Source organism: Puma concolor, chromosome C1, assembly GCF_028749965.1.
Source record: "Puma concolor isolate L17-30 chromosome C1, mPumCon1.1.hap2, whole genome shotgun sequence".
NCBI classification, from domain to species: Eukaryota; Metazoa; Chordata; class Mammalia; order Carnivora; family Felidae; genus Puma; species Puma concolor.
The window spans coordinates 156410667-156422763 of NC_141674.1; the positions used below are offsets into that span (position 1 = coordinate 156410667).

At 37.4% G+C, this 12097-nt stretch overlaps 1 protein-coding gene and 1 long non-coding RNA gene across 6 annotated transcripts in view; one reads left to right on the forward strand and one right to left on the reverse strand.

Moving 5' to 3' along the window:
- Window positions 1-782, forward strand: part of LOC147578512 (uncharacterized) — a 126127-nt gene extending 125345 nt beyond the window's left edge. For all 3 annotated transcript variants that reach the window (XR_015255283.1, XR_015255285.1, XR_015255284.1), the window contains one exon: window positions 137-782. This is a non-coding gene — a long non-coding RNA (uncharacterized LOC147578512). The remainder of the gene's footprint in view (window positions 1-136) is intronic.
- Window positions 1-12097, reverse strand: part of SCN9A (sodium voltage-gated channel alpha subunit 9) — a 168188-nt gene that overhangs the window by 79624 nt on the left and 76467 nt on the right. For all 3 annotated transcript variants that reach the window (XM_086718809.1, XM_086718808.1, XM_025924769.2), the window contains 3 exons: window positions 11296-11505; window positions 3418-3481; window positions 1759-1900 (listed from right to left, as the gene is read on the reverse strand). In XM_086718809.1, the coding sequence (XP_086574935.1) occupies window positions 1759-1900; window positions 3418-3481; window positions 11296-11505 (416 nt within the window). The remainder of the gene's footprint in view (window positions 1-1758; window positions 1901-3417; window positions 3482-11295; window positions 11506-12097) is intronic.

A 12097-nucleotide genomic window follows, 5' to 3' on the forward strand; every position in this document is an offset into this window, starting at 1 on the left:
ATCTCTCTCCTATCTCTGATGCCTACTCATTTCCCTTTTCTATCAGTTATCATTGTCACAATTTCTTCTCTTTGATAAATTCTTAGGTAGTGGAATTTTTGGTTAATGGGTATATTCATTTTAATTTTCATAAAAGTTCCTGTGTTGCACTTGGCTGTGGTTCCCAGCAATGTGTGAGTAAGTCTACCTCCCCATGTCACAGCCAGACAGCATCTCTCTTTGGATCTCCATCATTCTAACAGGTAAAAAATTAGCTGTCACTCTCGTTTTAATTTTCATTTATTTAATTTTGAGTAAAAGTGAGCTTCTTTTTGCATATTTAAAGTTGTTTCTATTCCTTTTTTCCTCTGAAGTATATGTTTACATAATTTCTATATTCCTTTGTAATATTAGAAATGAAGTAAACATAAAACAGGCCAAAAGAATCTGGCAATTCTAAGAAAAGTGATTCGTTTTTTATTTATAATACAGAATAATCATTTTCATCTCTTTCCTCCTGGGGTGAGGTGCTGAGAATATATAAGTGAAAAGATACACCCACAGGCCCAAAAGATCACATTGGAGCAGGTGGCCATGTGAATTAATAATTAATGTACAAGTGATGGATACTATAAACTGAGGAATATTAAAAAGGCATGGAAGTGTAGGGGGAGGAGAAATTGAGTTTGGACAGGAGAATTTAGAGATGTGAATTGGGTCTTCAATTCTTATATTTCCTTCCTAGAGCTGCCACGACAATGTACTGGGAAGCTGAAACAACAGAAATTTTAATTAAAAAAATTTTTTTTAATCTTTATTCACTTTTGAGAGACTGAGCGAGAGCATGAGTGGGGGAGGGGCAGAGAGAGGGGGACACAGAATCCGAAACAGGCTCCAGGCTCTGAGCTGTCAGCACAGAGCCCAACACGGAGCTTGAACCCACGAACTGTGAGATCATGACCTGAGCCGAAGTCGGACGCTTAACCGACTGAACAACTGAGGTGCCCCAGAAATTCTACTTTCCAACAGTTCTAGAGAATGGAAGTCCAATATCAAAGGGTTAGTTTGTTGGATTTCTCCTGAGGTCTCTCTCCTTGGCTTGTCAATGGCTGCCTTCTCACCGAGTGCTCACAGGGTCTTCTCTCTGTGTCCAGGTGGGCACATTTCTGGTGTTTCTCAGGAACTAATCTCCTTTTCTTTTAAGGACACCAGTCAGATTGGATTAGGACCCATCCCGATGCCTCATTTCAATTTAGTCACCTCTTTAAATCCCTAACTCAAAAAATAGTCAGTCTAAGGCGCTGGGAGTTAGGACTTTAACACATAAATGGGAGGGGGTACAATTTAATTCACAGCAACTGTACATGGGAGTTCAAAAAAATAAAGCATGATGAACCTACGAGATCCTGGTGTTTAGGGCACTGCAAGCAGGGCAGCACATTCAGGAAACAGTGTGTGCAGGAGAGCTACAAGAGACTGTGACAGTGTATTTCCTGCTATTTACTTAGGACCCCAAAGGATGCTATATTCAGAAAGGGTTGGGGGGACATGAACTGCATATCAAATAAGCCAAAAAAGGATAAGATAACAATTTATAATTTTCAGACTTATCCACTCTAATACTGCTGGAAATAAAACATGTCTAATTTTAGTGATAAGCCAAAAGAGTTTTGTCCTTTCTAAATTGAAAAAAAAAATCTTATATAAAGTCTGGTAAGGAACAGTCACCAGATTTTTATGCTATTCAAAAATGCAATGAATGTTTCTCTTGGCACTCACCTGTTGGTAAAGATTTTCCCAGTAATCCTGGGTCATTAGCCGAAACAAGGCCAAGAAGGCCCAACTGAAAGTGTCAAAGCTTGTGTAGCCATAATCAGGGTTTCTACCAGCTTTCACACACTTGTACCCTTCTGGACACTGACTACATACAAAAAAAAAAAAAAAAAAAAAAAAAAAATCACAAGTTAGAATGTTTCCGGGAGGCAACCTAAGGAGTACAACAGAACAGTTAGATATTCAAGGTTCCTTTCTAGGGGGATGATATTGAATAATTATTAAGAACACATTATTTGGAATCAGGAGGAACCGGGTTTGAATCCCATTCCACTCTACTAGTTGGTGACTTTGTCAAATTACTTAAATTCTTCAAGGTGCAGTTTACTCTTTCTGTGAGAAGAGGATAAAACCTACTTCAAAAGGTTAAGATTGTTGCTAAGTTTAAAGAAGATGATATATACAAATGGTCTAGCCCAGTTCCTCTATATAGAAAGTATTTAATAAATGGCAGCTGATACTAGTATCCTCATCAAAATCTGGAAATTCCATCTGGCACCAAGTAATAGTTCTTGCATCAGAAATATTGATATATAGGCCTCCACCAAAACTGGGTTCCTCCAAATTATTCTTGGAGTGAATTTGAATAAAAAAAAATAGCCAAAATAGAGCAATTATTTAAGTTCATAAAGATTTGTAGTTTTATATTTTTCATTCTAAAATCGGTGGACTGGGCAGTCTCTACTGTTCTGCCCACTGTTCCCTTGTGGTGTATTCAATAAACTTCTAACTGCTTCAAAAAAATAACAATAAAATAAAATAAAATAAATTGGTAGACTTGTATGGTGATGCCATTGAACAGTGTTCTGAACTGTCTTGCAGGGCAGCAACCTTATTTGTTTATTTTTAATGTTCCCAGTGAACACAGAGCCTGGTGAACAAATATCTGGGCGGGGGAGAACAAGAACAGAGATGAACTTGGTGTATAGGAAAAACTGCAAGATAGGTAGTTTGTAGAGATGGGAGATTCTTAAAATATCTTTACCCAAGTCCATGGGTTCCTTTTGTTTAGAGTGGCCAAAGTGTCCCTGCATTCAGTCATCTATGAATCATTCTTGATTGGAAAATGAGTAGAATTGGGGAAGAAAGAAAGTTGATTCTATCACTCTTTTTTCCAGAAAGAAGAAAGACTTGAAAATTATCCAGCCAATTTTCCAGAAGTAATTTTTCTACTTTCTTAATATATATGTGTGTGTGTATATATACATATAGAAATATATTTTTCTACTTTCTTAATATATATGTGATATATATACATACACATATGTATATATATACACATATGTATATATATACATATGTATATGTATATATATGCATATATATATATATATCACATATGTATTAAGAAAGTAGAAAATTATATATATATACACACACATATATACACATATGTATACATACATATGTGTATATATATATGTACATATACATATATATATAACTTGTATCTTATTTCAATTCAAGTACTACCCCCAAGTTTTGCTTTCAGAAGTATGCATTAACTATAAATGTTTTAAAGTTTCTCATAAAAAAAACTTATTGATTATGCTTTTCCTTTTATTTTGTAGCCTTTAGACTAAAAACAAAACAAATATTACTTACCCTGAATCTGTGCTTGTACCACAAAGGAGAGCATCTTTGGATCCTTCCAAGTAATAAAAATATTCTGTTTATGAAGAAATTGAAGAATATAACATTAGAGAATGTAAGCTTTAAGAGTGATACAGAAGTTAAATTAATTAGTATAGACATACTCGCACATATTCAGGCCCAGTCCTAGGCAATGTGCATTCATTTGTTTATTTATTATATTCTTGTATATTCTCTCTCAAATATTTATTGATAACTTCTTATGGGTCAGGCAATGAATAAAATAATAAAAACATGATAAACAAGATCATTATTTTTATGGATCTTTCTTTACATGTAGGTAAGCATGGAAATTGGGGATGGAGAAAGACAAGTAAATACATAAATATACAAAGTATTTTTAGATAGTGATAAATGCCCTAAAGGAAATAAGACAATGTGATAAAATGTGGTCAGGGCAGACCTTTCTAAAGATATGACATTTGAACTGGGACCTAAATTCTGCAAAGAAGCCAGTCATCCAAAGACCCTGGTGAAGAGATATTTTGGCAGGGTGAAAACCAGGAGCAAAGGGCCTGAGGCAGAAGTGAAGTTGGTGAATGGAAGAAACGACAAGATGGCCAGCCTGGCTACAGGCTAGTGGAGAGAACCATGTGACAGAAGTAAGGCAGGGGTCAAAAGCCTTTGTATGTTATCAAAAGAAGTTTGGATTTTAAGTATGATTAGAAGTAATAGAGGTAGCAATATGAGGTAGCAATATGAGATAATAATCAACATTTCAAAATGTCACTATGGTTGTTTTATGGACTGTAGATAATAAGAGAGCAGGTGTGGAAGCAGAGATAGGAGTTAAGAGACTACAGGGAGAGGCAATGTGGCTAAAATTCAAAGGGCAGCTGTGGATATGGAGAGAAAGCGGCGAAAACAGAGTGGACAGGATTTGCTGATGGAGTGTGTGGTGGGAGAGAGGACACAAGAATGTACTAGGAGTCACCATCAGGTAGATAGTTTTCAAAGCCATGGGAACTGAGGAGTTAACCCAAAGAGAAAGTGTAGCTGGAAAAGAGAAGGGAAGAAAAGAGAAGGAAGGGAGCCCCCAACTGAGCCCCAAAGTATTCCAGAAGTGGTGAAGTCAGCAAGGCAATACTATAAATGGATACACCTGTCTTTTGAAAGTCTCTCATTTATTCACCACTTAATAATTATGTAGGACTTACTAATTTCCTGATATTGAGGATATGGCAGTGAGCTGAATGCATATTTCCCCCTCATGGTATGTTTTGTGTCCATTTTCAGGCATAAGGGGTGTTATAATCTCTTTCTTCATTTACTGTCAAAGCTTATTCTTTTTAAAAAATTTTTTTTTCACATTTATTTATTTTTGAGAGAAGAGCAAGATAGAGTGTGAGTGGGGGAGGGGTAGAGAGAGAAGGGGGGTGGTGGCATAGAATCAGGCTCCAGGCTCTGAGCTGTCAGCACAGAGCCTGACACGGGGCTTGAACTCACGGACCGTGAGATCATGATCTGAGCCGAAGTCGGATGCTTAACTGACTGAGCCACTCAGGCACCCCTATCAAAGCTTATTCTTAAGACAGGAATCAATCCAGCCATGCACAGTAAAGGTATGAAGAATTAAAAAATATCTATTCTTTTTAATAAGGGTAAGCTTCCTATTTGGCTCCAATCAAAGGAATAAAGATGTAATTGTTAGAAGGCGTCTGGAGTGATAGTGGAAGAAAGACTTTGAAGTTAGACACACTTGGATTTGAATGTTGCTTCTACCCCTTCCTATGTAGGTGAACTATCTTACCACTTTAATGGTTAGCCACTATGCCTGTTTTGTAGAGATATTGAATAGGATACATAGGATACTGCGTGTAAAGTGTTTAATACAGTGGTCCTCACATTCTATCCACAGTTGCTCAAAGAACAGCAGCGATCATTATTAAACTATTACACAATTCCAGTTAAGATTAATCGACTGACTCCCACATTGCTTTGTCTTATGCACAAAAAACAATAATGCCTCTTAGTTTGAAGTGAAAATTTAGGGGAGAATGTACATGAACAACTTTTTTGAAAAAACTCTTGTGGCTCAGGTAGGGTGGGCATGGCAGAAGGAGGATGGAGAAGATTAAGATGGAGTTTTTTGTACATAAGCTTCCAAGACATTTTGACTATGGAAGGATTACTTTAGAACTATCCTTTAAAGTTACGCTGGCTCACGCTTACCAATCACTGAGGAGTTTTTATAAGAATGGGATCTAGTGGGTGGTTCAGTTGGTTAAGTGGCCTACACTTGGTTTTGGGTCAGGTCATGATCTCAGGGTTTGTGGGTTTGAGCCCCACATCAGGCACTGAGCTGACGGCATGGAGCCTGCATGGGATTCTCTATCTCCCTCTCTCTCTGCCCCTCCCCTGCTTGTGCTCGCTGTCTCTCCTTCTCTCTCTCAGAATAAAGTTTTTTTTTTTTTTTAATTTTTTTTTTCAACGTTTATTTATTTTTGGGACAGAGAGAGACAGAGCATGAACGGGGGAGGGGCAGAGAGAGAGGGAGACACAGAATCGGAAACAGGCTCCAGGCTCTGAGCCATCAGCCCAGAGCCTGACGCGGGGCTCGAACTCACGGACCGCGAGATCGTGACCTGGCTGAAGTCGGACGCTTAACCGACTGCGCCACCCAGGAGCCCCTCAGAATAAAGTTTTTTAAAAAAGAAAAAGAACAGGCTCTAGAGTTGCCTGTCCCAGGGCAGGGCGAACAGAATGATGAAGTCAGTACAAGAACGTCAGTACAAGAATGATGAAAGGTAAAGCAATGGCAGTAGTTCACGTTGGCCTTACAGAACACTTTAAAATAATCCCTACACAAAAACAGATATTACATTATTGGAATAATTAGCCTCAAGAGAACTTAAGGTTAACATGTAAAGGGAAAACGTAATGCAGAGAGAAATAAAAACATACGTCCACAGTAAAACTTACACATGAATATTCATAGCAGCATTATTCACAATAGCCCCAAAGTGGAAATAACAAAGACATTCATCAATTAATGAATGCTTAAACAAAATGTAGTATATATATACAAGGGAGTATTATTTAGCAATAAAAAGATATGAATTACTGCCACAGGGATGAAACCTGAAAACATGCTAAGTGAAAGAAGCCAGACACAAAGGCCACATATTGTATGATTTCATGTATATAAAATGCTCAGAATAGGTAAATCCATAGAGACAGAAAGTAGATTAGTGATTGTCAGGGGTTTGCGGGTCGAGGGAATGGACAGTGATCGCCAGTGAGTACAGGGTTTCTTCTCTCTCTTTTTTTTTTTTTTTAATGTTTATTTATTTTGAGAGAGAGAGCAGGAGCAAGGGAGGGGCAGAGAGAGAGAGGGAGAGAGAGAATCCCAAGCAGACTCTGGACTGTCAGCACAGAGCCCAATGCAGGCTTTGATTCCACAAACCATGAGATCATGACCTGAGCCGAAATCAAGAGTTGGACACTTAACCGACTGAGCCACTCAGGTACTCTGAGTACAGGGTTACTTTTGAGGGAGATAAAATTATTCTAAAATTAGTGCTGGTGTTTGCACAACTCTGTGAATATACTATGAAACACTGAACTGTATACTTTAAAAAGGGGGATTTTTATGGTATGTGAACTATCTCAAAAAAAAAAAAAAAAAAAAAATAAAGTTGTTAAATATAATGCAGTACAATAACAAAGATTGTGGATAGTAATAGATAAGCCTCAACCTCACAGTAAAAGTCACATGGGGATAAAAGGACATGCAAAAGTCACACACTTAAAATCTGGAACCAATATTCAGTCAAAAGCAGATTGGTACAGAATGGTAAAACATACTGGTGACCTAAACATTCTATGATTAGTTTTATCCAACCTGGTTCAGAAAGACAGCTTGTAGCAACCATGTATGACTTGGGCTTTTGGATTCAAGAGTTTTTTCCTCAACCAAGAGGCAATAGTAAGTTAACTCTGAGAAAGCTAGTGCTGGGGATCAGGTAGAGGCAGATTGCCTGCAATTGACACACTGCCTTCTGGGAGACTGAACTCTGGGAAGTCCCCACGAGGAAAGCACCATAGATGAAGACAGGAAAAGCCCTGGTAGAAGTGCAGACCGACACTGTGGCTTTTCCAGGAACTTTTCTATGAAATGTCAAACATTCAGAAAATAGAGGTTTCTTTATCCCAACATTCACGTACAATAGCTACTTGAAATTTGGCTTCCAACTGTGCACACGAACCTTTCCTTCACCTGTAGCAGCAAGAAGGAAGATTGAGGAGCATGAAAGTAGGCAATGCTTGGCATCAAAGGAAATCTATAGATTGTATGTTTGAAACATGGCCTTCTTTATTTGATAACAAATTTTAAAAGCACCTCCAAAGGGGCTTCACTGTAGACCCAGAAAACACTTTCAGAATATGTTCAGGCTTTCTATGTAGGCTGCCGTTACCATTGCAATTCTTTTATCTCTTCAAGAATTCCAATTCATTTACCTCACCACTTTCTCAAAACCTGTCAACCAACTCTTGGGTTCACTTCTTTCCTTGTCCAGTTTTGAATCCATAGACACTCATTATATCATTCTCTTACAATTTCCTCAACTTCTAAGTATTTCTATCAGTCTATCACACTAACCTGGTGGAAACTTACCCCGACTCATACTCTAATGTCTACCTTCTGCATACTTGCCCAAGTGGCTGAATGTTATTGGGGAAACTCTCACACCCAAGTGAATGATTGCATTTTAAGTAAATGATCTCTGGTATCAAACTGCAACTCAAAATAGACTCCATATCCCATTCCTTAGGATGACCATATAGTGCATTCTCCTCAAAACTTCTGTAGAATTTCCTCTTTCTCATTTGCATTCCCAGCCAATGGTCCCATTTCACACCTTTCTGAGGAAATGAAAGCTACTGGGTTTGACTTAATCCTCTTATGATAAGTCTGCAGCCTGCCCCTCCACCTTTCCTCTTGCTTCAGTGGTAGAGATATCTCTTCTCTTTGCTCTTTCACTTTCTCCAGAACTTGACTTCTCCCCTTCTCTCCTGAATTATTCATCTATATTTTACTACTCACTCATTTCTACCGCTAGAAGAGCATCCCTATCAAAATATGCCATTAAAAAAGTACCAGACATCTCCTCCATTATTCTGCTTTCCATTACAGCCAAATTTCTTGGGAGAACTGTCCACACATATTGTCATCTCTTCTTTCTGACATTTTATTTACCCCTCTCACCACCTTAAGTCCAACCTTCTGCTCTTACCACTCCACTAAAATTTTCTCATGAAAGTCTCTGACAGTTTCTATGTTGTTCAAGCTAATGCATATTCTTTTATCTCCATCATTCTTAATCCTTGATCTTGCAGCATCATTCAACACAAGTACTCCTTTCTCTTCAAACTTTCTTCTCTTAGCTTCACTGTTCACATCTTTGTTTTCTTCTTACTTTATTGGCTGCTCCTTCTCTGTGTCCTGTCTGGGTCTTCTTCTCTGCCTGCTTTCCAGATATTAGGGTTTTGGAGTTCACCAAATTTGCATGAAAAATCCAGTTGCCCTTTCTTAACCTGCTTATAAACATCAGAATTTTTCAGAAGGATGTGTGTATGCATGTATGTATCCTTTCTGTTTGCTGATTATTTCAAAGTGTATTTATCTCCAAAGCAGGAAGTTCCTCTGATCTCCATGCTTAAATCCCTATTGTCTACTTTTTTCTACACTTGCATGTATCAGTGTCATCTCAACTTTAACTGGTTAGTAAAAACTTGCATCTACAATCCTGCCTACACTTCCTTCATTTCCCATTGTCACCCATCAAAAGTTACTGTAGCCACAAGCCTAGAAGATATCCTCAAGCCCTCTTCTCTTCTCTAATCCATCAGCAAGTTCTATAGATTTTATCTTGACATAACCCTTTTCACTGTCCACCACCACTCTAGATGGAGGCACAATCTTCTCTTTCAGAATGACATAAACATCCTAAATGGTTTTCCTTATTCTAGACTACCACCCCCCGTTTGCCTAATCAGTACTCCAGATGGCAAACAAAATGATTGAAACCACTGCATTTAAAATGAAACCAAACTCCTTTCCAATGGGCTAAAACATCCTTCGTGCTTTGACCCCTGCCTTTTTCTCTCACTCTATCTGTTGCTATTCTATCCCCATTTTGCTAAAATCTAACCATACTGATGCTCTTCCATTCTTTAAACACATAATACTCTTTCTTGTTTCAGGACCTTCCTACATGCTATTCTTTCTAACTCAAGTAGTAGCTCCCATACACACACTCTCACCAAAACTTACACTATTTTATGGCTTCTCATTGTCCTTTAGATCTTCACTTTGGTAACTTAAATGCCATCTCCTCAGAAAGGTCTTCTCATTTAGTTGGTATCTCAGCCCCTGAGATTTATTTGCTTTGCATTGCTTTTATTATAACGTGCAATAATTTTTATTTGTCTGTTGCCTTCCTTTAGTTTTTCATTCCCACTAGAATATAAGCTCTGTGAAAGGAGAGCTTATTTCTGTGCCAGAAAGTTGCACAATGCTTAGCTTAGGGGGCACTTAATAAACACATGCTGTTACATAAATATCCAAATAAATACTGCAGTGAGACCTGGCTTCTATGACACAGAGAACAAGTGAGGAAACCAAATTCAGACCGGACACAAACATTTTCTCCCTAAAACTATATTTCAGAAGAAAATAAAGAATAATGTATAGAATTAAGGGAGAAGGTTTTGGTGTAAAATTCCATTGTTCACTAAGATGTTATTTCACTCATTTGTAATAAATGCAATATGAAGATACACTGCAAAATTCAAGGCTCTTCCTATTCATTTTGAAAAATATTGCTTGAAGTAATGCCAGAGGTTAAAAAAGTCATTCAGATTACAAACTCAAAAATAGGACCACGATTCAAAATAAAAGAACTGGCAGTGATCCGAGGAAAAAACAGTTAAGTTTAAGTAAGTGTTGTAAACTGATTGTTAATTGTAAATGTCAACAATTATCCATAAGATATGTTAATTTTATGGTATATAACTTAGATATTCTTTGGAAATTGAAAATAACATTTAAGATCATATTAATCAAAATCAGAAACTGAAAAAATAAGTAAAAATAAAAAGGAAGGGAAAACATGCTAAATTCCTCACCAAACATTGGTAGTAAAGAATTATACATTAAATATTTTACTTCAAAACCTTCATTTTTTTTTCATTTTAGGCTTCAATAATTTTTTCTGTTTTCTTTATTTACATCCTTTTACTATATTAGCTAGGTTTTATTTGCTTTTATCTTCCCCAGTGAGTGGGAGAATACACATTTAGTAAAGAAAAAAAATGATATGTACTCTTCATAATCCAAGGAGAATCTTGACCTTTACTCTTTGATCTCATTCTGTCAAAGCTACATACACTTGGAAGGTGTCTTGATTTCCTCCCCAAACCCCCCACCTCTGGATCCAATTATCCAGTAAGGTTTATGGGTTCATATGGGCAATATCAGACATACACACTGCAGGTATTAGACAGAAAGCACAAACTTGCTTGGTCTCATTCTCACCCAAATTTGTCAATAGCTCCAGCAAGAGGAGCTGTGTTAGAGGACAACTGTTCAGAAAACATGCAGTTTGGGCTTTTTTGTAAAATATTCTAAAATATACTCATGAATTAAGCAGACTTTGAGACTGTGTGCACAGACCAACTCATATGGTTTGTACAGAACTAGTTCTGATGAACTAAACTTTGAGATCATGACCTCAGCTGAAGTCAGACGCTTCACCGACTGAGCCACCCAGACTGAAAGAGAACAATCTTATTTCAACCTCTTAACAACTGCAGGGACAATCTTACTTTTATAGTCTTCTTCTTCAAGGGTATCCAGGATGCTTGCTAATGTTTCATTATTTTCCAGCGGATCCCGCAGACATTTATGCTTCAGGTTGCCCATGAACAGCTGCAGCCCAATCAGTGCAAACACGCTCAGACAGAACACGGTCAGGATCATGACGTCAGAGAGCTTCTTCACAGACTGGATCAGAGCTCCCACAATGGTCTTCAGGCCTGAATGCAGGGGGGAGAAAAGTGTTCATAATAAAATAAAGCCTCTGAATGAGAAATAAAAACAAAACATGAGCTTTTCTAGAAATTCATGCATTACATCAAATCAAGGACCTTAAAGAGCCTAGTTCAAAAAAAGCCTAGTAGCTCAAAAGGGTAGATTTACTGTTTATATATATTTTGCTTTTATATATCACAGCAAATGATAAAAATTGTAAAATAGCCCAAAGAGTAACCACACTGTCAAAATGAATAATTTGGTTGCTCAAGCCATTACCATATTCACCTGTAAAAATAATTTTTCAAAGTGCTAATTTAGTAAATGCTTGTCAAACAAACCATCTCTCTATAATGACATTAAAAGAAAGGGGCTGAATTGCAGCATATAGTGACACGTTGCTAATATTCAGTTAAGAAATGGTTTGTTGTCGAAAGCTAAAAAACATGTCATGCAATACCCCCATGCTGATATTTAAAATCTCTTTTCCTAACTGTATGAAAAGCAATCAGAACAAATTGAAATTTTCATTCCTGACTAAACAAAATGGAAAATGAGCTGTTATTCAGGAGGGAAAATTTCAAGTTGAGATGTGAG